Source organism: Gracilinanus agilis, chromosome 4 (genome assembly GCF_016433145.1).
Source record: "Gracilinanus agilis isolate LMUSP501 chromosome 4, AgileGrace, whole genome shotgun sequence".
Classification (NCBI taxonomy): domain Eukaryota; kingdom Metazoa; phylum Chordata; class Mammalia; order Didelphimorphia; family Didelphidae; genus Gracilinanus; species Gracilinanus agilis.
The window spans coordinates 22,157,810-22,182,360 of record NC_058133.1 but is presented as its reverse complement, the minus strand read 5'-3'; the positions used below and the strand labels follow the sequence as shown (position 1 = coordinate 22,182,360).

General features: G+C 46.7%; 1 protein-coding gene across 1 annotated transcript in view; it reads right to left on the bottom strand.

Moving 5' to 3' along the window:
- PLPP3 (phospholipid phosphatase 3) overlaps positions 1-23,899 on the bottom strand; it is an 88,292-nt gene extending 64,393 nt beyond the window's left edge. Inside the window, exon 1 of the mRNA XM_044671771.1 lies at positions 23,755-23,899. Coding sequence (XP_044527706.1) covers positions 23,755-23,893 — 139 coding nt within the window. The 5' untranslated portion in view covers positions 23,894-23,899. The remainder of the gene's footprint in view (positions 1-23,754) is intronic.
- Between the last annotated feature and the right edge of the window lie 652 nt (positions 23,900-24,551).

The window sequence follows — 24,551 nt, the reverse complement described above, 5'->3', positions numbered from 1 at the left end:
AAAGGGTGTCAAGAGAAGAGACTGTGACCTAGATCCTTCTGATCCCGAGTCCAATGCTCTTGGCATCACAGGGGTATAAATTTAGGGCTGGAAGGGACTTAGGGGTCATCTAGTCCAAATCTCTCATTTTACAGATGGGGAACCTGAGGGCCAGGGAAGAAGAAATGACTTACTCAGCATGCAAAGGTGAGGCCCCTGAGACATGGGATAGGGATGGTTGCCCAAATAAATCACCAACAGTCTCTTTTTATCTCCAGCACTTGTGTAATGTTCTCTTGCAAATCCTGAGATTATAGGCCTCACCTACTTTTTATATGAGCCAGGTTTTTTTTTTTTTGGGGGGGGGGGTGGAGAGAGACAGGGAGGAAGGGTGGAGTTGACCTTTATTCAGACCAATTCAGGGAACAGAATGGTCCTGGTTAATTAAAGGGTTAAACTCACTTCCTTTTTTTGTTTCAAATCTAGTTGCTAAACATCTATCTGTCTAGAATGTTCAATTCTGCTCTCAGACCTCCATGAGCAAAGAAGAGAGTTTACTGAACATCCCAATGCTTCCTTGAAGATGAAAAATCCCCAAAGGACCTAGAGGCATCCTTTGAAATAGCCAAGACTATTGGATGGTGCTAGACAGGAGCTGGGGTAAGAGAAGAGCAGCCCAGAATATCACCAAGGGAAGAAGGGCAGTGGGGTCCATTAGGAAGGGTCTGGATTTGGGGCCTTAGATGAGAGAGGTTTGAGTCCCAGCTTTTCTAGACTTGTTTCTTTATCCATAATATATGGGCAATGTTATTTGGACTACTTGCTCTTAAGCATGATGATTTAGTTGCTGAGTGGTCCTATAAAATAGGGATATTCTAACAACACCTACCGTGAGGGTTGTTGGGAGGATCCAACCAGGTAACAAATGGTAAATGCTGTAGAAATCTTAGCTATTATTATTAAATGTTATCAAAAATATATAAAATAGCCCCATCTTCTTTTTTTTTTTATTTATAGGTCACTCGGCAGCTTAAGTCTGGAGGGAGGGTTCGAGCCAATGGTGTCCTGACTCCAAGACCCTACAACCACAACACGGTGACTTGGCTGGACACGGAAGACCATGTGGCCCAACTGGAAGGACGTTAGCCTGGGAATCAGCGTCTTTCAATACTAGCTGAAACAGACACATTTATTGACATGAACCCTGCTTTGAATCATGAGCTTCCTTCCTTATTTGCCATGTGACCCTGAATAAGTCACTTAATCTAAGTTTTACTTTGCATATATGTAAAATGACTAGACAGTTTCTCAGATTCTTCATAATTCTAAGATTCTAGCATTTTACGTTCCACCATTTTGTGTTCTAGGGTTTCTCTGGACTCTGACATTTTTTGGTCTAAGATTCTCTGTTCTAAAATCCTTTTCTTTTAGCACTAGCAGCATTCTGTTTTAGCATTCTATACACCTTCTGAAATTCCACCAGACTCTAAGATTCCATCATCTGATCATCTCTGTTCTAACAATTTTTGTTTCTCATTTTCCCAAATTCTATGTTCTAATGTTCTTTCCAACCTTCTCGTTCTCTATTCAATATTCTAATTCTAAAAGATCCCTTCAGGTTCCAGGTGACTTTCTAGGACTGCAGGAAACAGACTTCTTTGCTTTGGAAACAAAACTCACACCTATGAAGGTTGGGGTCCCAAAGAGAAATAGACTTTTCTGTATAGAATCAATGAACAGAGAAACACAGACAGAGAGATCTGCTTCCTTCCCAGACTCTCTGAGCACCATCCTAGCCAGAGATGAGCCTTCACATTGCCTGGATGAGACCCCAACAAATCTCAGCTCTCTGACCGCTCACCCTGGACACCTGGACAGATGGCCTTGCTGAGGTCAGCGGGCCTACCCAGCAGCCCCACCCTTTCCTTTTCTTCCCTGTTTCCTCTTCTATAAATTGTTCAGCTCAATTGACAGGATGCAGGTCATGTCCCGTCATGAAAGTTTTTGCCTAACCCTGGAGATTTTAATATGCTAAAGTGAAAAAAAAAATGATGTAGGCCAGAGTGGATTGTTCCTTAAAAAAAAAATAATCACTTCCTTTTCCTTAACTAACATAATTATTAGTTCAATCTCTCTGATTCGCACTTCTGCTCAAACCTCTTTTGCTATTGTTCCTCTCAGAAGCTGTCAATTTATATCAAGGGCAATGTAGGAATTCTGGCTTCAGGGAAGACGAAGGGCAAAAGAAAACAAAACCAAAAGGCTCTTCAAAGAGGGGTCTGGGAACAGGCGTCAGAGATTGGAGGGAGCTTAGAACAGGGAATGTCAGGGCTGGAAGGGGCCTCAGAAGGAGAGTATCAGAGTTTGGGGAAGGGCCTTAGAATGGGGAATATGAGATCTGGAAGGAACCTCAGAAAAAGAAATGGCTGGTGTTGAAGAGACTTTAAATCAGAGAACGCCAGAGGCAGAAGAGGCCTTTGGGATCCCGCAGGCCAACTCCCTCATTTTTCAGAGACTAAATGGAGTGCCGGAGAAGGAAAGAGATTTGCTTCTAGTTACCTGGCTAGAACTCTTCAAGCTGTGACTCCAACTGCCATCTTCTCTGACTCCGAGGACGAGAGACTTTCTTCCGCTTCCCCCCAGCACCTCCAACGTCCCTTTCAGTTCTAGTTTCAGGCGAGGGGCCCTTTCTACTCACCTATCCCAGCCCCACAAATCAGCCAAGGAGAGATTATTCTCTTGTCCATCTGCCAATACTAGAACCCGATCTATTCTTGCTGTCACAAGAGAGCAGCTGTCCGCAGACAAGCTCTTATGCTCAGAATTCCTTGGATCTTTGGACCATAATTCTTTTCTTTTTTTTCTCCCATCAAAAGTCCTCCCAGGTTCCCTGGACACATATACAAGCAAATTGATTAAGCAGATAGTGGAAAGAGAGACGCTTCTGAAAATCACACATACGTACATATGTACACATACGTGCATACATGCACACATACATATACTTTCAAGGGTTTAAAAATAAAACCACATTATGCAAAGAAATCTTATCGCTTTCCCCAGGGGTCTGAGTCCCTACTCCTCCTCCTGGAGTCCCAGGGGGATTTTCCAGGCCTGGGCTCCTCTCCTATAGCCTAGGCCCAGCCTGTCTCCTGAAAAGCTCCTTTGTTCAGCTCTGGGTCTCCAAATCAGCATATCCTGAACTTGGCTCTCCATCCCCCCCACCTCCAACCCCTCCAGCTTTGGAGTGGGCCTTGGCAGGGAGGATGGGGTGTCCCAGCAGGTTTGGGTCCATAATCGATTTTCAAAACTTCCATTTGAGGTTCTGGTCTAAGGCGAATACTTTTTTCAAGCAGGAAGGAAAGAGGGAAATGTTTTTAAAGGAATTTTTTTAAGAGCTGAAAAAAAAAAAAAAAAAAAAAAAAAAGGCTTCAACCTGACCCCTTTATATTTAATTGCTACCAGAAGACGAAGAAAATCTTTTTCTCTGGCCTGACTACAACGAGGGCCTTAATGACCAATACCAAAGATACTAATAATAGCTGCCCTTTTCTGAGCACCTTAAAGTCTATGCTTTAAATGAATGATCTCATTTCTTCCTTTAACCAACTTCATTCATTTATTTATTTGCTTGTTTGTTTGTTTATTTATTTTTAGCCCTTAACTTTTGTGTATTGGCCCCTTGGTGGAAGAGGTAAGGGTGAGCAATGGGGGTCAAGTGACTTGCCCAGGGTCACACAGCTGGGAAGTGTCTGAGGCCAGATTTGAACCTAGGACCTCCCGTCTCTAGGCCTGGCTCTCAAACCACTGAGCTACCCAGCTGCCCCCTCTTTAACCAACTTTAAATAACATGAAGCCAAAATCCAAACCCAGGTCAGGCCAGATTCCATGTCTAAACTTCTTTCCACTTAGTCACATTTCTTTGTTGGAAGGGAGGCTGCTAAAGGCAGAAGGAAGAGGTGGTGGAATAGGAGTGGGCTCTTTTGGAAGGGACAGATTTTTTTTTACAAGATAGTAATAAAATATTTATTTTTAAAAAATCAAAACTAGGGGGCAGCTGGGTGGCTCAGTGGATTGAGGGTCAGGTCTAGAGACAGGAGGTCCTGGCTTCAAATCTGGCCTTAAGACACTTCCTAGCTGTCACCTTGGGCAAGTTACTTCACTCCCATTGCCTAGTCCTTACCGCTCTTCTGCCTTGAAATCAATACAATATTCATTCCAAGACAGAAGGTGAGGGTTTAAAAAATATTTTTTAATCAAAACTAATCCAAAATAAATTGGGATGCCTCAGGAGGTAGTGAGCTCCCCACCATTGGAGGTCTTCAAGCCAAGGTTAGATAGCTTATTATTTGGTTTGTTGTGGAGGGGACTCTTGTTTGGTTCCAGACTTGGCAGTGGTCACTGAGGGCCCTTCTCATGCCGAGATACTGAAACCTTGTTCTGACTTTCTTTAGTCCAGTGGCACAAGGACAGAGAGGCAGTCTGCATAGGCAAGAAAGCCTAGATTTGAATCCTGTTACCAAGAGTCACTAGCTGGATGACTCTGAGCCTCAGTGTCCCCCTCTGCAAAATGGAGACAACAATAATTGGGACAGTGTGAAGTGGAGGTGAAGATAATGTACGCAAAGCATTCTGTAAATGTTGTGTCAATATTGAACACTTGGTCTTGGGGATCAAATTATTTCTCCTCAGTTTCCTCATCTGGAAAATGGGGTACCAGTTTGCAGTTCGCATGTTCTGAGGTTACTCTGCCCAAAGCACCATAGAGATGTGAGCTGTCATTATTGCATCTTAATAGCAAAGGAATGGAAATGTATTCCAACCAAGGGGAGAAACATATGTTTTCCCTCTTGGCCTCTAAGCCCCTGGTAGCTGGGAGCTGTCCACAGCTGACGCTCACTTAGAGCAGCATGGAGGTCAGGGTTGGCACCGCATGCCAAGGAGGAAGGGACCACAGGGACTCTTGTTGGGCAAATGGAGTTGCCCGAGATACCTCCCTTGAAACACAAGCCTGGTGATTCCTCACCGCTTGGGGATCCTGGCTTTTTTGCATCTGCCCTTTAGATCCCCTCCCTGAAGTCACATCCACCTGCTTTCTCAGTGCCAAGTGTTTGCTGACCCCGGCTTGTTGGCTTGGTAGAGAATTCGTCAATATTGATCTTCAGGGGTCATGCTGCATTTTGCAAGATGAGGAAACTGAGGTAAGCAAGATTAAAGGATTTCCCAAGGTCACACAGGGAGTAAGCAAAAAGGTGAGAATTTGAACCCAGGTCCTTGACACCAAACCCATTTCTTGCTGTCCCAGGATGCCCCCCATAGCACAATAGCTGCTCTGGGAGGGAAGGTTCAGATTTGAAGGTCATGTAACCATCCTGCCAGCCCTAAAGCCTGCCCCAAGAGGGAATCTCAGCCACAACTACCTGCCATTGGCAGCATCTAGAGAAGAGGCTAGATAGAGACAAAGAAAAACTGGTGACTCAGAAGTAGGTAAAATCATTCTTAAGGGAAAGGCTGGAAAGACAAAGACAGAGAGATGGAGAGACAGAGAAAGAGAGACAGACAAATAGACAGGCAGGTAGGTGGAAGGGAGAGAGAGAGAGACAGAGACAGAGAGACAGAGAGGGACAGAGGGACAGAGAGACACAATGGTTAGGTGGAGCAATAGAAGACCTGGCCTGGAGTCAAGAAAATGAGTTCAAATGTGGTCTCCTATATTGACTCATTGTGTGACCCTAACCAAGTTACTTAACTTCTTTCTGCCTCAATTTCTTAATCTGTAAAATGAGGATAATAATAGCACTAACTTCTCAGGGTCATTATGAGAACTAAATGAGAATATTCTTAAAACACTTTGCAAACTTTCTGGTAATCCATAAAAGCAAACTGCTGTGATTATTATAAAATTCTCAAAGTAACTGAAAGATTTTACTTCAACCAAAGCATTCTTGTATAGCTAACATCTCTTGGGCCTCAGTTTCCTCCTCTGGAAAGTTAGCATGTGGACCTGGATGATCTGTAAGGTCCTGCCTAGCCCTACATGCATAACAACATCTAGAAACATGTTTTACAAGAAGGGGTAGGAGGACCCCATTATTATGCCAGTATAAAATGAGTTCAAAGGAAAGAAGGAGCTAGGCTGGAGCTATAAAGAGGGCATTAGTGCTGGAAGGGATCCGAGAAGGTTAAAAGGAAAAGGACATTCAAAGGAAAAATGCTCCGAGATCCTGTTTTGAAGCTGGGAGGTGCCTGAGATGAAAAGGTGGCTCCAACCTGGAGCATTTTGTAAACCTGAAAATGCTATGTAAATGTCAGTTATTTAACAAGCCCCGAATATTAAGGAGTCCTTAGTCACCCCCTTTTTTCAGATGGAAAAACTGAGATGCTATTAGAGGAAAACATTGGCCTAGACGGGACATTTTCTGATCTTAGCCCAGGATGAGAAAAGTGTTCATTTTAAAAGTGATCCTGATGTCTTGTTTGTTACAGATTCCAGTAGCTCGACCAGGCTGGAAGCAAGTGATCACTTCCACACTTTGTAAATTTGTTCTTCTCCCTGTGCAGGTCAGCCCTACCTTGGGAACAGAGCAGGTGGTGCTAGACAGTTTCTGTGGCCAAAACAGGCATATACGGGCAGGCAGCCAACCTGTGCTAAGTATCACTAAACTAAGCTGGGCTCCTGGGCAGCAGTTCAGAGAGGGTCTAGCCCAGATGGGCCCCAATCCCCAGCCTGACCACATTAAAATATAACAGGGAAATATTTAACAATAAAAATATAATGCAACATAGATAATGTTCATTTGTAGTTTCCTGAGCCAACATGGCAGCAGCAGGGCTCTTTTTTGTTTCTACTCAAGTTTGAACCCACTGGTCCAGCCTAATTCACACCTGAACAAGAATCCAGTCTATAAATTTCCTGAAAAGGGGTCATTCAACCTGTTTGAATACCTGCAGTAAAAGGGAACTCATTACCTAGAGAAGCAATGCTATCCACCCTACCAAAAAAAAAATTTATTCTCTTCTATTCTATCTTTGTCTCTCTGAATCTCTCCCTGCCCCCCTACCCCAAGGGAAAAAAAAAATTGAAAGGGCCTTCAAAGAGCCCAGAATTTTGTAACCCCAGTCCTGTGAGGGAAGGAATTCCTACACAGACAATCATCCAGGGCACTGGGCAGCCTGGCGGCTCTCATTGGTCAACTGGAAACAGTGGGGGAATGGAGGGAGATGGAGCTTGCCACACTCTTGTGCTAGCTGGCCCAAAGCCTATTCCCAGCTGCCTGTTCCCAGAAGCTTTTTCATTAGGAGCATGACCAGCTTCCTACAAAGCAATTGCTCCTGAGGCCTATTGGAGCAGAGGCTCTCTGTCTGTCAAGAGTTTTGTACCAGTTTCGCCAGAGAAATAAAGGCCCCAAAAGTTGTCCTTTAAAGGGCCAGCTGGGAGGGGGAGGGAAGAGCCCACTTTATATTCTGCCTCATATGCTAATCCCTCAACTATTCAAAGCTCCACTAAAGAGAAATCTTACAATGGTGGAGAAAATACACTGGACCCCTTCGCCAGGCTGTGGGGGCCTTTACCCAGCATGCTGCCTGCTTCCTTTGGATTTAACTCCTTTAAGGAAGATGGATGAGAAGAGGGAAACAGAGGACTCTTGATACAGTGTCTGAATTCTAGAAGAGAGAGAGAAAGACAGAGAATGAGAAAGAGACAGAGCTAGAAAGAGAGGCAGAGAGAGAAACAAGAGACAGAGAGGCAAAAAGAGAGAGACAGAGGCAGAAAGACAGAGAAAGAGAGAACCAGAGACAGAGATAGAAACAGAGACAAAGATAGAAAAAGATAGCAGCTGGGTAGCTCAGTGGATGGAGAGTCAGGCCTAGAGATGGGAGGTCCTAGGTTCAAATCCAGCCTCGGACACTTCCCAGCTGTGTGACCCTGGGCAAGTCCCTTGACCCCCATGGCCCACCCTTACCACTCTTCCACCTAGGAACCAATACACAGAAGTTAAGGGTTTAAAAAAAGAAAAAAAAGAAAAAGAAAGAAAAAGAGACAGAGCCAGAGACCAAGAGAAAAACAAAAAGGGGCTTCCATTTCTATGTCCATCTTGAAAGGGACTCATACTCAAACAAAGACAAAGAATGTGAGACTGGAGAGTGTGAACACTCTAGTTTGCTGAAGTTCAAATAAAGGGCTGAATCAGAGTCTGAGGCCCCAGTTTCAAATCCTGGCTCTCCCACTTTCTACCACCAAGACTAAGCAAACTATGTCACTTGTCTGGGGCTGTTTCCTCAACAGCAGAACGACGGGCTAAGTGAGCAACTCCTTCTACATCTGATCCTGGTTGGGGCTCATTGGCTTGTCCTTCATCTATAAAATGGGGCCGCGGTACTGATCCGCTCTATCTCGGAGAATAGACAGGAAAAAAGCATCCTTACAATCTACACAAAGTAAGAGAATCTATGACATCCTGATGACTGAGAGTTACTGATCATGGCCTGGGGAATGTCACAGCAGTGTATTGCAGAAGGAAAGGCATTAGATCTTAAAAAAAAAAAAAAGTCTTACCTTATTTTAGAATCAATAATGCATATTGGTTCCAAAGCAGATGAATGGTAACGACTAGGCAATGGGGGTTAAGTGACTTGCCCAGGGCCACACGGCTAGGAAGTGTTTGAGGCTAGATTTGAACCCAGGATCTCCTGTCTGGGCCTGGCTGGCTGCCCCCAAAGGCATTAGAACTTAAGGCAGAAGATTTGGGTTTGAACTGTGGCTTTGGTTCAGCTAGGTCTCTTTAGACCTCAGTTTCCTCCTCTCACCAGTGAGAGGTTCCAGCTAGACGGGTCCGGCTTCCAGCTTTGCCGTCTCTAACAAGACTTGCTCAAATTGACCAAAACCAGTTATTCTGGTCAGCTTTTGAGCGAAACCCAGTACATGTGAGAAGCAGCGGAGCCACTTCCTTCTGGTGGTTACTCGCTTCCCGACCTTGCGGGGCGGGGACCAATGGGAAGGGAAGCTCTTTGCTGCAGTTAATGAAGGGGCTCCCTCCACAGCCACTAAACCATGAAACCCGGGGTTTTACAGTCTAAGCTAAGCGAGGGAGGGGACCCTGACCACTGCCAGGCAGAGGTGAAGAGCCCCAAGAGCTTGTGTAAAAATAGCTCACGTTTCTAGGTCTTCTCATGTGGCCGCCCTAGAAGGAAAGGTCGTAAAGCTGTTAGTAAGTCACCACAGCGGACACAGGAGAGGGGCCAGAGACGGCCGGCAGATCCATTTGGTGGCTCTGGGCTGGGAAGGTTCAGGAAGCACAGACTGCCCAGAGGAGGTGCACCTGAAGTAAGCCTTGTGGGCAAAAGAATTCTGGATGATGGCAAGGAAGGAGGAGGACTTGGGGGGGGGGGGGTGGCCTCTGGGACATGTTAAATTCAGAAATTAACTGGTAGTTTGAGATCATATTACCTACAGTGTTTAGCCTTAACAAAAGGTTTAGGAAGGGCTGGAGAACCATCAAGCACTGTGTAATTGGAGCATGGTATGGGGGGAACAGAAAACTCGAGCTGGTCAAGAAGATCTGGGTTCAAAGCCTACCTTGGACACTTCCTTGTTGTGTGACCCTGGGCAAGTCCCTTAAACTCTGGGATCTCAGTTTCCTCATCTATAAAATGAAAGTATTAGACTGGATAGCCGCAATGAAGTCTATAATCCTATGATCTTGAAGACTGTCAGGGGGAAGAACAACTAACCTTGTTTTTCTTTTTTCTTTTAATATCCCTTCCCTTCTGTCTTAGACTCAATACTAGGCATCAGCTCCAAGGCAGAAGAGTGGTAAGGTCTAGGCAATAGGGGTTAAGTGACTTGCCCAAGGTCACACAACTAGGAAGTATTGGAGGCCAGATTTGAAACTAGGACCCGCTGTCTCTAGGCCTGGCTCTCAATCCACTGAGCCATCCCAGATGACCTCCTAAGTCCCTTCCAGCTCTGGGTATTTATTTAGTCTCAGGGTTCTGATTAGTCATCCCAAGTTCAATGAGCAGCAACAAGAAGGAGTAGCATTCTCTTCCCTGGAGATCTATGAACAAAGGCCGGATCAATGGCTTGTTGGTTCAACTCAAGTCCCACTTGTGGCTCTTCCTCTAAAGAGCCTTGACATCCAATCATAGCCCATAATGCAAACCCAGTCTTCTCCCTCCTGAGGCTCTCTGTTCTAAGCTCCCTTCTAACTCCAAGTTCTAGGATCCCTCCCAGCTCAGGCATCCCCAGTTCTAGAATCCTTCCCAGGTCTGACATTCTTTGTTCTAACATTAAATAGTGTTAAATCATTCCTTTGATAACACTTCAATGCTGATTTTCAATATCCCTTGCACTTCTGTAGATTTCATTATTCCGTGCAGATACTGTATTATACAGCGCATTATACAGTACAGATACATTTTTCCTGGTCAAAGCTGGACTATAAACTTAGCAAGAACAAGGTCTACCCCTTGGATTCATCTTTCTATCTATCTAGCAGTTGCTCAAAAAATCCTCATTCCTAAGATTTGGAGTCAGAAGAGCTGAGTTCAAATCTCAGCTCTTCCATTTACCTCCCTGCATGACCTGGGTCTCAGTTTATTCATCTGCAAAATAGACGAAGCAAAGGACAAAACGATAGCAGAGATTCCTCCTCGGCTCCTGAATCAGTGATAAATGGTGATCCTGTGAACCACTGGCTCGCCATTTCCCATCTAAATAAATATTTCACGTCATTAGGGTAACTGGAGCCCTGAAACCATAATCTGAGGATTCAGCCTTATTAACAGCTTTGAATTCCTTCAGAAAGCTGTCCCAGAAGCTGTCCTGTGGCCTCAACTTCCAAGAGAGCCCAAGTCTGCCTCCGCCGTTTTATTGGGCGATTAGTAGATAGAGAGAATTCAGTTCAAGTCCTGCCTCTGCTTCTGTGTGTCAGCTGTGTGATCAAGGACGAATCCCTTAACCATCCTCATATATCCAATAAGGTGTCTCTAGGTTGTTACCTTAGGATACAAACAAAAATCACAACAACAATACAACTATAACAAGCAACATGTCTGCGGAGCTTCAAAGGTTTCCAGTCTTCACATACATACGGTGGCTTAAACCCAAGCTCAGTCTAGAACCAAGCGATCCAGAAACCCAAGGCAGGGCGGCCCTTTCCACATCACCCCCAGTTATTGGCCACGTTTATTAGCTGGGTTAATGAGGATTATTTTTGAAACGCAGGCCTACAGGGATAATAATAAGCCCATTGCCCACTGTCAGGAGGTGGGCAGACGAGGAGGGGGACAGGAAATGGCTCCTTATCAAGAGCACTGTAATTATGCTTAAAAGACACAAGCAAATATAGACTTAAGTGGCATCTCTGGAAATTCTGTTGATTGATGCTTCTTGCTAATTCCTGGGTTCTGTGTAGGGAGGCCAGCAAGGAGAGGAGCTTCCCTGGGGTCCGAGCAATCATGGCCAGGCCCTCTTTGAGGATCTGTAAACAGGTACCTTCCAACGTCGCTGATTTATACCCCAACGCTACCCTCAGCCTCACTTCCTTGCAAGTATCAAGGGATATAATTTAGTTAATTGGTAACAAACCTCAACACACACACACACACACACACACACACACACACGTGTTCTCTTTCTCTCCCTCTGTCTTTCTCCCTCTCCCTCCTTATCTCCCCACCTCTCTTTCATTTCTCTCTCTCTTGAGCGCTCTCTCGTGCTCTTTCTCTCTCTCTCTTTCTCTCTCTATCCCTCCCTCTCTCTCCTCTTTCATCTCTCTCTTCTCTTCTCTTTTTCTCCCTCTCTTTCATTCAGTTACTCACTCACTTACTCACTCTTCTCTGCCATCAATGGAGCCACCACTGGGCCTCTAAGAGTGTCAGGCAGCCAGGCAGCCAATCAGGATTTACTTAGCACCTCCTATATTAAGTCTAGGAAATACAAATAAATACAAAAACAGCTCAAGAATTTCTTGCAGAGATTTCTCCACGCCAGGCTTTGGGTTAAATCGTGTTGCCTGCAGTTTAGGGACTGGCACTCACACGTCAACCTTGCCCAGGTGAAGCCAGTGGCAAACACTGGCTGTGGGTCTGGATGCTCCTTCTGCAACTTTCAATTGGTGTGACCACGAGGAAGCCATTTAAGGACCTGAGGTTACAGACAGGAAGTCAGTGACCAAGCTGGGGGAAGACGTTGTTCCGGCCCTTTTTGTGAGCTTTGGTTTCTTCACCTCCGAAAGAGGATTGGACTAGATAGAGAAGTCACTAAGACCAAGAGACAACATGGCGTGGTGGATGCTAGACTTGGGATTGAGGAAGCCCTGGGTTCAAATCCTCCCTCAGACACTTTGGAACATGGTTACCTCATATGGAAAATGAGCAAGTTGGATTCAATGTGTTCTAAAATAAAGCCCTCACCAGATCTAAGCCTATGATACCGCCATGGTCCCATGATGTTCGAGGCCTCCTCTTCCAGCTCTAAACTGCTGAGATACTAAGGCCCTGGAAGTCCAAGAAGTGGGTTTCATACCAGCTCTGTCATTTCCAAGTTCTCTGACCTCAGGCATATTGTTTAATGAATATCTCTTGAGCCTCAGGTTCCTCACTCATAAAATTAGAATAATACAACTATCACTCTCTATCTCACACAGTTTCGGGGAGGATCAAATTAGCTAATGTCTCTAAAGCACTCCATAAATGGGAGCTATCATTAAGCTCGTCAGGCTCCACCATTATCCTTATTATCATCATCTTCTGATTTCTCTCTGATCTCCAGGAAGACTGGAGAGTTCTTAGACTCCCAAGAATTGGACTCCCAAATTCTCAGACTTGGAAGGTCCCCAGAGGCAACCCAACTGTGGGACAGCCAATACCAGATCAAAGATCCCATCGACTATAACCCCAAGCTCACTCGGCTTCTGCTCAAAGACCGCCAGTGACACGGAATTCATTCGTTCCCATTCAACAAGTCCATTGGCTTCTTGAATGGCTCTTGTTGTTAGGAAGTTCTGCTCACTAGTAGCCTAAATCTGCTCCTCTGTGCCTTCCATCCAGTGCATTGAGTTCTGAACCTTGGGACCAAGCAGACCAAGTTGAATCAACTTCCACCCAAAGCGTGGAGTTCTGCATTCTGGGACCAAGAAGGACAAGCTGAATTCCTCTTACCCAAGATGCTCTTCAAAACACTCAAAGATAACGCTCAAGTTGTCACTAAATGTAACCTCCAGCAGACTAAACATCTTCAGTTCCTTCACGCCATCTTAGAGTCTTTCCTGGCTGCCATGTCCTGGTTTCTCAATATCCTTCCTAAAACATGGACCTCCAGCTGAACCCAGCTCTCCAGATGTGGTCTAACCAAGGCAGAGCTCTTCTTCCCTCTGGATGCTTTTCGAGGATGAATGTAGCCTACAGGACCGGCCCAACCATTGGAAATGGAAAACAATTTGGAATTATGCAAGCCAGGTTACAAAATCGTTCGTGCCCTCCGACCCGGGAGTTCTGCTGTTGAGTTTATGCCCAAAGGAGGTCATTGACATGAGAGAAGAACTAGTTCTGTAAAAAGGTTCCTCACCACAATATCTGCAATAGCAAAATGCTGGAAATAAAACACAGGCCTCCTGACCAAGCCGTGGCCGGGCACTCTTACACGAACATAAAGAAGGAGGGCTGCACGGCGAGAAAAGACACATACGGAGAGCTCGGACAATGAGGGAAGGACGGTAGCAAGTGGTGGAATGAAGAAAGAAGGAAAGGAAAAGAAAGGAAAGACCATGTTCACTACAAGCCTATTTATGAAGGCATGACAACACTCAAGACCCAAATACTGAGCAATGTAGGCACTCACTTAAAAGAATACACGTGCGGATGGAGTGAGGCGGCGAGGTGGATTGAGAGCCAAGCTTGGAAATCACAGGTCCTGGGTTCAAATCTTTTTTTTTTTTAATTTGTTTTTTTAATTATAATTTTATTTTGAATATTTTCCCATAGTTACATGTTTCATGCTCTTTCCCTCTCCCCCAAACCCCCTCTCTCCCCCCTTAGCCAACGCACAATTCCACTGGGTTTTACATGTATCATTGATTAAGACCTAATTCCATATTATTGATAGTTGGATTAGAGTTATTGTTTAGTGCAGTGGTTCCCAAACTTTTTTGGCCTACCGCCCCCTTTCCAGAAAAAATATTACTTAGCACCCCTGTAAATTAATTTTTAAAAATTTTAGTAGTAATGAATAGGAAAGATAAATGCACCTGTGGCCATCACCGCACCCCTGGATCGATGCAGCACCCACCAGGGGGCAGCGGCGCCCACTTTGGGAATCACTGGTTTAATGTCTTCATCCCCTTGGTTCAAATCTAATCTCAGACACTTCCTAATGGGGTGACCCTGGACAAGTCACTTAACCCCCATCCTTTACTATTCTTCCATCTTGGAACCAATACAAAAATTGATTCTAAGATGGAAGGTGAGGATTTAAAATAAACAAAAATTTAAAAAAAGAAAATCATTTAATCATCTTGGGACAGTTTTCCATCTATAAAGTGAGAGCTTTGGATGGCATGATCTTTGAGGTCCATCCCAACTTTAGCCTATTAGCTTGTGGTCTCCTGATCAAGAGACAATGGCCGCTGCAGAATTTCAGGGCCATAGGGGAAGGTCAAACCGTGCCTTGTTTTCTTCTCTACCAAATCTGGCCTCAAACATTTACTAGCTGGGTTATCTTGGCCAAGTCACTCAGCTCCCTCATCTGGAAAACGAGCTGGAGAAGGAAATGGCAAATCATGCCAAGATTTTTGCCAAGGAAAGCTCCAATGAGATTGTGAAGAACACAAGAACAACCTTCCGGAATCTAAGGTTTTCATCGTTTCTACTTAACCAACCAGCCCTTTGGGGTTCTTTCTGGTTTTTCTAGATCCTCATTAGAACAGAAGCTCCTGGAGAGTAGGGATGGTTTTGTTCCTTGGACTTCCATGGGAGAAGTGTCTAGAACAAAGACGGGCTTGGTAAATACCTGGTGGTGATAGTTTGCATGATGGCTCTCATGAAAGGAGACCCAACCTCTCTCTCAAGTGGTTTTTGCTGAATTGAAAAAATGTTACAAATTGGAAGGCAGCCTAGTGCCACCCCCTCCTTTGACACATGAAGAAACTGCAGTTCTTTTGAGAGGAAACAACTTGGCAAGTTAATGGCAGAATGAGGGGTCAAGGCCAGTGTAGAGTCTTTCCACCAGACCCAACGGCTTGACAAGTGGCCTCAAGTAACCAGTGAGTGTGTCGGGTTCAAGACCATCGTCTCTAGAAGCAGAAATGTCCCAGGCAGCTGTTTCCAAGAGAGCCCGCACTCAGAGATAAGTGATGTTAGTCCCACATCGGACGGAGGGGATGCTTCAAAACCTCCTAGCCCCTAACTCTCTCCAGCCTTGACAATGTGCCCACTCGCTGGTATTTATTCAAAGTTGCATCTGTCTGACTTGCTTTTAACTTCAGTCATGGGAGTGGGGGCAGAAGATGGAGCCATCTCCCTGGAAATAAATGTCAAAAGGTAACATGGATGTTCAGATGGAAGGGCAGGTAGGTAGCACAGTGGTTAGAGAGCCAGGTCCGGAATTAGAAGGATCTGGGTTCCAAATCTGACCTCGGATACTTCTTAGCTGTATGACCCTGAGCAAGTCACTTAACCTCCACTGCCTGGTCCTTATCATTCTTCTACTTTGGAACCAAAACTTAGTAGTTATTCTAAAAACAGAAAGTAAAACTAACAATAATATGGAATTAGGTCTTAATCAAGGATATATAAAACCCAGTGGAATTGTGTGTCGGCTAAGGGGGGTTAGGAAGGCTTGAGGAGAGGGAAAGAACATGAAATATGTAACTATGGGAAAATATTCAAAATAAAAATATAATTAAAAAATAAAATAAAAACAGAAGGTAAGAGTTTTTTGTTGCTGTTGTTTAATGAAATCGGGGGACATCTGGGTGGCTCAGTGGATTGAAAGCCAGGCCTAGAGCTGTGTGACCCTGGGCAAGTCACTTGCCCCCCATTGCCTAGCCCTTAAAGGTTTAAAAATAAAATGCTAGAAACTGTTTTTACATGTAATTGAGTGAAAATAAAATAAAATTAAGACCCTACTATGTTTGGGGCAGCAAGGGGGTTCAGTGGATAGAGTACCAGCCTGGAACTAGGAAGATCTGGGTTCAAATGTGACCTCAAACATTCCCTAGCTGTGTGACCCTGGGCAAGTCACTTGACCCCCATTGCCCAGCCCTTACCACTCTTCTGCCTTGGAACCAATATATGGTACTGATTCTAAGACAGAAGGTAAGTGTTTAAAAAAAATGAAATTTGTTACCTTTAAGGGGACAGTGGAAAATGTCCTGGACTTGGAGGCAGAAGACCTAATGATCTACTACTTTATGCCTGTGGAACTTTGGGAAAGTTACTACAAGCTTCTTGGACCTCAGTTTCCTCACTTGTGAAATGGGGGTGGGGAAGGGAAGGCAGTCAGTAAGACTCCATAATCTCTGGAGTCCCAGCTTGAAGATAACTTCTCACAAATGGCAGTAAGCCATTCCACCAAAGCATCCAAAGTAGGGAGTCAGATGGGAAAGGAAAGCTCAGGGGTGGCCCAGAGGAGCTGGGTAGAATCTGAGCCATCTAAAAGGATCAGGTCAAGGTGGGTAAAAAGAGCCTTCCACTTGGAGCAATGAGCCTGGCCCATTCACTTTCTTTCCTTTAAACCTCTCCATCTTCCTCATCTGTAAAAGGTAGACTCAGGGGTACAGCCAGGCTTCTTTCCAGAAGACGGAGTAACAAGGGGCAACGTTCAAAGCCACCTCTCCCTCACTCCCAGACCTGAGAGCTGGTATTTGTCCTGCAGGAACTAGCAAGAACTGCACACAGAAGAGGAGGCAAGCCAGGAGGGCGGTGTAGGCAGGAGTTCCCCTTCAAGAACAGGTGCCACGCTGCGGTGATTTCCCAAGAGGGTGAGCCGAAGAGAAAGTCAGGGAAGGTGAACAGGGGCAGCGTCAGTCACTGAGGCTGGATGGGGGGATGGGAACTGTGGTTTCACAGCTGTCTAAGAAAATAAGAGGGGATTACCAGCTAACCTGTTGGCACAAGAAGTTAGAAGGGCCCCAGATCCACAGAGCCAGCTACCCAGCCCGCGTTAGGAAAATCATTTTTTTGCACTTCGGTGGCAAAATTTCAAAGAGCTCAGAGAGATCTGCCGGTCGTGGGGCCCTTAAAACATACAACATTGGGGCACAGACTATAAGATGGGGGAAGAAACTTTCCAATATGACAGCTGAAAAGGAACATGAGAGGGCCAGCTCAGCCTAGAACCCAAGAGTGTAAGAACTGGGAGGTAGATATCCGTTAGGCCCCAGAATATCAGCCTGGACAAGGGCTGGAGAATATAATGTCCCTTACTAGAGAGAAAATGTCTGTGCTTGGAGGGACCAGAGAACCTGGAATGTCAGGGCTGGAAAGGGCCTCAGAACAGAGGATGAAAGACAAAGCTCTTTTCTTGTAATTCTGTTTCCTAAAAACATACATACCTCATATACTGAATTAAGGAATGTACACAGCCCGGCTCAGGGAAGTCCTGAGCTCCCCGGAATGCTGGGATTGGAAGGGATCTTGGGTGTCACGTAATTCAACGGCTTCGTTTTAGAGGCAGAAAAAGTTGGAGCCCAAGAGACCCTGTTAATTCATAGAAGGGGCGTAAAGGGTGCCCTCGAGTGTAATACCAAGGAGGGGGAAAGACAGTAACCACTGACAACAGAACCGGCAAGAGTTACCATAAATATTTAGGCAAGAAGAAGGAGCTAACCCAGGAATCAGGGGACGGGTTCTACTTCCAACTTTGCCAAGCCATGACAGTAAGCAAAGTGTTCTTCCACATTCTGGGTCTCATTTGTAAAATGCGGGCATTGGACCAGGTGATCGATTTCTAAAGTCCAACATATGTCTGACTACATATATTCTAGCATTTTACAGTAAAGATTCATCCAAGATTTCATATTCTATGTTCTAAGCTCCCTGTCAGTTCTGACATCTTCCGTCCTAAGTTCCCAGCTCTGCCACCCTCTGTTCTAAGCTCCCTCTCAGCTCTGCCATCCTGTGTTCTAAGCTCTGCCATCCTGTGTTCTAAGCTCCCTCTCAGCTCTGCCATCCTGTGTTCTAAGCTCCCTCTCAGCTCTGCCATCCTGTGTTCTAAGCTCCCTCTCAGCTCTGACATTCTCTATTCTAAGCTCCCTCTCAGCTCTGACATCCTCTGTTCTAAGCTCCCTCTCAGCTCTGACATCCTCTGTTCTAAGCTCCCTCTCAGCTCTGACATCCTCTGTTCTAAGTTCCCAGCTCTGACATCCTCTGTTCTAAGTTCCCAGCTCTGACATCCTCTGTTCTAAGCTCCCTGTCAGTTCTGCCATCCTCTGTTCTAAGCTCCCTCTCAGCTCTGCCATCCTCTGTTCAAAGTTCCCAGCGCCGACTTCCTCTGTTCTAAGCTCCCAGCTCCGACTTCCTCTGTTCTAAAATGTTTTCCAGCTCTGACATTCCGTGCTCTAAGTCTCCTCTCAAATATGATATAATATATTCTAAGATCCCTTCCAGCTTCAACATTCCCTGTTCTAAAGGTCTTCCCAGTTCTGACCTTTCACGGAGCAAGGTCCGATATGTCAACAGGACCATGGTGGAAATTAAATGGACTGATGTCCAGAAAACTGATTGATTAAATAAAATGGCATGGCACATAAGGGGTCAGGAAACTTAAACTGGAATTCTACCCATCTATTTTCTGCCTGTGGAGACTTGAGCAAGACACGTCATTTCATTGGGCCTCAGTTTCCTCATCTGTAAAATAGGGGGAAGAATTGATCTCCACCTCTCAGTCTAGGATGTGAAATATCCCTGACTCCCATTAGGGTCCAAGGTCAGGAAAACTCATCAGGATGGGAGGTTCTGAATTCAAATCTGGGCTCAGACACTAGCTGGGTGACCCTGGACAAATCACTAACCCTGGTTTCCTTCAGTTTCCTCATCTGTAAAATGGGGGAAAGAACTGGGCTAAGGGATCTCCCCACTCCCATTACCAGTCAGTCGACTGATGGGAAGCCAAAACCTCGCCGAGAAGGCTACACTCCCAAACTAATTGGAAAGCATTTATTAGGCAAAGCTATAGGTCTTCTGTGGGCAGTGATTAACTTTACCGTACCCAGAAATACACATGTCGCCTAATTCCTCTGTACCCAAGCTAGAGGGAGCTTCCCCCCCCCTCCTTGTTTTTTTAATTTAACCAAGAATTTCACATTCCAAAAGGTAGATGAAAAAGTGAAAGGAGCTGCATGGTTTCCATTTCTAGCGCTTTTATATGGTACATCGGGCTAGCTTTCTTTTTCCAGATACAGGGAGGGATGTAGCTTCCTGGCCTAGTCTATATTCCTGTGGGAAAATAAACAGAAAACTCTGTCTCTCCTCTTAATATATTAGTGCTCTCTAATCCGGACCATATGATCAATAGGTTACCAAAAAAATTAAATCAAACTGACAGGCTTAAGCAAAAAGCGGAGAAACATTCTCCCCCCTCCCAGCCCCACAAAAGATTGTGGCGTGTGGAATATTAAAATCACATGCTCTCGTGTTATTAATTTTTCTCTTGGAAGTCAATTCCTGCATGAGTTTCTTCACTGGCTGTTTACCCATCAGCCCAAAGGCCTTTGCACGAGGAATTTCATGCCAGAACTGTCAGGGTAGTCGGTGATTCTGTCATACGCTGGGCCTGGCCACTTCGGATGGGGGACAAGGAGCCTGGGGGGTCGAAAGTCCCTCTTATTATCAGCCCAGTTTTAAGAGGAATCCCAAGCCCTCGGGCTGGGCTCCCAAAAGGTAGGTGTGCTCACTCATTAGCCAAAGCAGATCCCTTACACAATGCAACAGTCTTGGGGAGGAAACCAGTAAGTTAAAAATAAACAAAGCCAGGTGTGGGGAGGGTGACTCTGGGAAATAATATTGTGGGATTCCAAGAGTTAGTCCAGAATGTAGAATGGCACAGGGAGTGTCCAGACAGTGAGTGGTAGAAGTTGCAAGGTGAGCCGGCCCCTAAGCATCAGATCAGCTAGGCCAAGCCCTTCGATTTACAGATGATGAAACTGAGGCTCAGCCTTGCTCCAAGTCCCACAGGTAGGGAGTAAACAGAACCTGTTCTTCACACAAGTCATTTTCACTTTTACACAAAGGCTGTCCCCTCTGTTGTCATTTCCTGCAGGAAAGCTTTCCCAGTTTCTCTAACTGCTAGGGATATCCCACTCCCATTATGGAGAATTTTATGTCCCATACTTTCCTATGAATTTAAAGGCTTAGTTTGGAGACAGGAGGTCCCGAGTTCAAAACTGTCCTCAGATGCTTCCTGGCTGTGTGACCCTGGGAAAGTCACTGAACCTCCATTGCCCAGCCCAGTGATGGTGAACCTTTTAGAGACCCAAGTGCCCAAATTGCACCCTCACACTGCATGTGAGCCACCCCCTTACCCCAGTTAGGGGAGGGAAGGGGCACTCCCACTAGACTGCTGAGCAGAGGGGCAGGTGATGGGAGAAATGTCATCAGGAATGGTGGAGAGGGGGAGGAAAGCGGCTTCCTCTGGCAGGTGTGCCATAGGTTCACCAACATTGGTCAGCCTAACTCTCTTCTCCCTTAGAACCAATTACTTAGTACCTTGGGGGGAAAAAAGAAATCATTTTAGAAATGATATATCTTTTTTTCAGGATACTAAATATCAGTTCTAAGGCAAAAAGGTATAGGCTAGGCAATGAGGGTTAAGTGACATGGCTAGAAAATATCTGAGCACACATTTGAACCCAGGACCTCCTATCTCAAGACATAGTGCTACTGAGTTATCTGGCTGCCCCCTCTTAGTATCTATGACACAAGGTAAGGGTTTCGAAAGAGATTAACAGCTTACTTGTTGCCTTTCCTGATAGTATACAATATCTCCTTGAGGGCATGGACTGTCATTTTTGTCTTTGTATTCCCAGTGTCTGTCTAGCAAGTGTCTACCATATAGTTGTTGTTCAGTCATGTCTGACTCTTCATGACCCCACTTGGGGTTTCCTTTGCAGAAATAATAGTGTAGTTTGCCAATCCTTCTCTAGCGTATTTTATACACATGAGGAAACTGAGGCAAACAGGCTTAAATGACTTGCTCAGAATCATACAGCTAATAAATATCTGAAGCCAGTTTTGGTCTTTACCACATATAGTAGCGCAGTTAATAAATGCTTCTTAAGTGATTCACTGGGGCAGCTAAGTTTCTAAGTGGATAGAGTGCCAGGTCCAAGGTCAGGAAAACTCATCAGGATGAGAAGTCTTGAGTTCAAACCTGGCCTCAGACACTAGCTGGGTGATTCTGGACATGTCACTAAACCTAGTTTCCCTCAGTTTCCTCATCTGTAAAATGAACTGGAGAAGGAAATGGAAAACCACTCCAGTATCTCTGCCAAGAAAACCTCAAATGGGGTCATGAAGAATATATGGCCTCACTGAAAAAAATGACTTAACAATAATAGATTAATTTGCCTCCAAATCCTGTACTTTTTTTTACCACAGAAGAGGTAGGCTGGAAAACTTTCAGAAACCCCTTCATTCCCTTTCCTGAAGGGGCGAAGGATGATCAGTGGGAAAACTATAGGTGAGAAAGTTCATAGGATCATAGAGGGAGGGCTGAAAAAGGCCTCCATTTTACAGAGGAGGAAACTGAGGACTCAAAACCCCAAAGATAATTTTTTTGTCTCCTTCCTTTTTATAGTTTTTTGTTTGTTATTGTTACAAGTGATGGATTGCTGAAGCCGAGGGGAAACACTGTATCTGAAAGTTAAGGTAACGAAAAGAGTCAATAAAAATCACTGAGAAAATACTCCCTGTTTATCTCTTTGTGCTTTGAAACTGTGGCTTCTCAAATCCACAAAGGTGGGTTTTCCCCACATACCCAGCCTGCTTCCCCCCAATAAATGGCCAGAGCCCCTCGCAAATGCTCCTGAAATCCTACTGGAAGGAGCAGAGGAAAAACAATGAATTTGACAGAGAATCCTGACAAGTTGTTGCTTTCCCAAATCGCCGAGTTGTCCCAGGGGACCTCGCAGCAACAGAGTGACGCTCTCCACTCCCCCTTCCCAGAAAACTTGCAAAGTACTCAGTTCACATCAAGCCGCGGGAGGAGCCACCATTCTCTACCACATGGGACTCATTTGCTGGAAGGGGGTGGGGGGAGCTCCGCAAGTCCTCATCGACGCCCCCTACCCCCAAAGCAAAACCAACACGCAGGTAAACACTACGATCCAAACTGAGGCCCAACAGGTTGCCAGTAAACAGCCAGAGTGGAAGGACTTCCCAGGCTGCAGCGCGGAGTTGGAATTTTTTGTTTTGTTTTGTTTTTTTTATATTTTCCCCAAGTTAAGGTTTTAATTTAATTGCTAATGGGCACGCAGCGCAAGATAATAAGAGGGGCCCAGCACCGGGCCCACGGAGGCAATTCCTTTGCCCAGCAGTTTAACTCCTAATCGCTATTTAGTGCAAGAGGACAGAGAGAAGTTTGCTGACCTCCACTGACCTCTCTTGCCTCATTTGCATTATTTCACCTAGAGCTGGATGGTCTTAAAGGAGCCAGGCGCCTTTTATAGCTACGGCTTACCGCCCCCCCAACCCCACCCCCAAACTAACCATAGCAGCACCAGCCCCAGAGCTCAGGGCAGCTTCTGTGTTGGCCCCCCGGTAGAAGGCAGCCCCCTGGCTGCATCCAGGGACATCCCTAAGTGCCCTCCTGAGAAAGGGTCGGGGGAGGATGCCAGCGCACTAAGGAGATGCTGTCTAATCAGACCTCAGCCATCCCTTCAATTCCTCTAAACTGCAAGGCCAAATCCCGTTCGAAGAGCCGGGGTCCCAGGGCCCCGCGGGCCTTTTAAAGACACTCGATTGAGAAGCCAGATGGTACCCTTACTGGCGCTCAGCAGCTACTGAAGCTTGGGCTCTCCTCCCAGTTTTTCATACTTCCTCCAGAGGTTCCAACTACAAAGTGAGGAGGACCGCACCCCACCAGCAATCCAAGTTACTCGGACCCTCCCCGTGATCCGGATCTCCCCCAAGCCTTCTCTTCCCCCAAACCTGCAAACTCAGGGGCTGCTCCTCAGCTATGGCTCGGCCCAGATCAGAATGGTCACCCCCACATACACACACATACACAATGACAGGAGCCCGGCGATCTCAGGGCTAAGCCAGGGGGGGACAGCGCGCCTGGCAGACACTTGAGATGGGGGGCAGAAAGGGTGCCTAGATCTTCCAAGCGAGCAGGGCCAGGCCAGAGGGGCCGGCTGCCGTGTTTATCCCCAGGCTGGAGAGCTTCAGGGTCATCCATTTTGCAGGTCCCCCGCCCCTACTCCAGAGCCTGGGGTGCAGCAGCCTGTCCCTTTCCCCTGGCCGTCACCCTCTCTCCTAGCTACCCTGGGCAACAGAGCTGGCACTCGCCAAGCTCCCGCCCCAAGGCTGCGGGGTCTCTGAGTTACAGGCGCGGGCACAGCTGTGGGATTGGAAGCTTAGCAGCAGCTCCGGCGCTGGACGCCCCCAGCCCGTCAGGCGGTGAGGGGCTGGGGAGCCGTTCCCAGGCAGCCCGGAGTCCTGGGCTGGGTTAGGGCAGGAAGAAGCTAAGGAGCCGGGGCGGGCAGGCGCGGGACACGGGGCGGTGGGGCAGGGGCAGGGGCAGGGGCCGAGGGCCCGACTCGGCAGCCAGCTTACCCATGAAGAGGCAAAAGAGATCGAGGCAGATGAGCAGCACCCGCTTGCGGCCGCCCTTCCTGGGATTGTTGTTCAGGGCCGGGCTGCCTCCGTTCTTGCTCTCCGGCGGGATCGCCTTGTCGTACTTGTAGTTCTGCATGGTGGCTGGACGCTGTCCGGGACTCCGAGTCCGGCGCCCGCCGCCACTCAGTGCCCGCGCCGGGAGGCAGGCACCCGCGTCCGCGTCCGCTGCCGCCGCCGAGAGGCGAGGAAGCTCCTCCCGGGCCCGCCGAGGGCAAGAGGTGGTCGGGCCGGCAGCTGGCTGGGTTCAGCGGCTCGCTCCTCTTCGCTGTCTCCTCAGGTTCTCCCCAGCCCTGAAGAGTCCACAGCTGGGAGGAGGCCGGGGGCCAGCAGGAGAGAAAAAAAAAGGAGAAAAAGCCAAGCTGCAAACTTTCCGGCCGAATCCCGGAGCTGTGCGTGTGCGTGCGAGTGCGCGGTGTGTTTGTGTGTGCGTCTGGGTGCGCGCGGGGACCGCGCTCACGGCAGCTGCAGCCTTAATGAATGGAAGAGCTGAACTAGCTGGGGATCCGTCCGTCCGCAGGCGGCGGTCTGTCCCGATACGCTGTCGGACGCTGCCTCCGATACACTGGGATCTGCTTGGTGGTGTTCGGCACTTTTATTTCACCATGTCCTTCTCCAGCCCCCCTCTTCTCCCTGCCCCCTCCCGCCTCCTCCTCCTCCTCCTCCTCCTCCTTCTTTTCTCTCTCTCTCTCTCTCTCTCTCTCTCTCTCTCTCTCTCTCTCTCTCTCTCTCTCTCT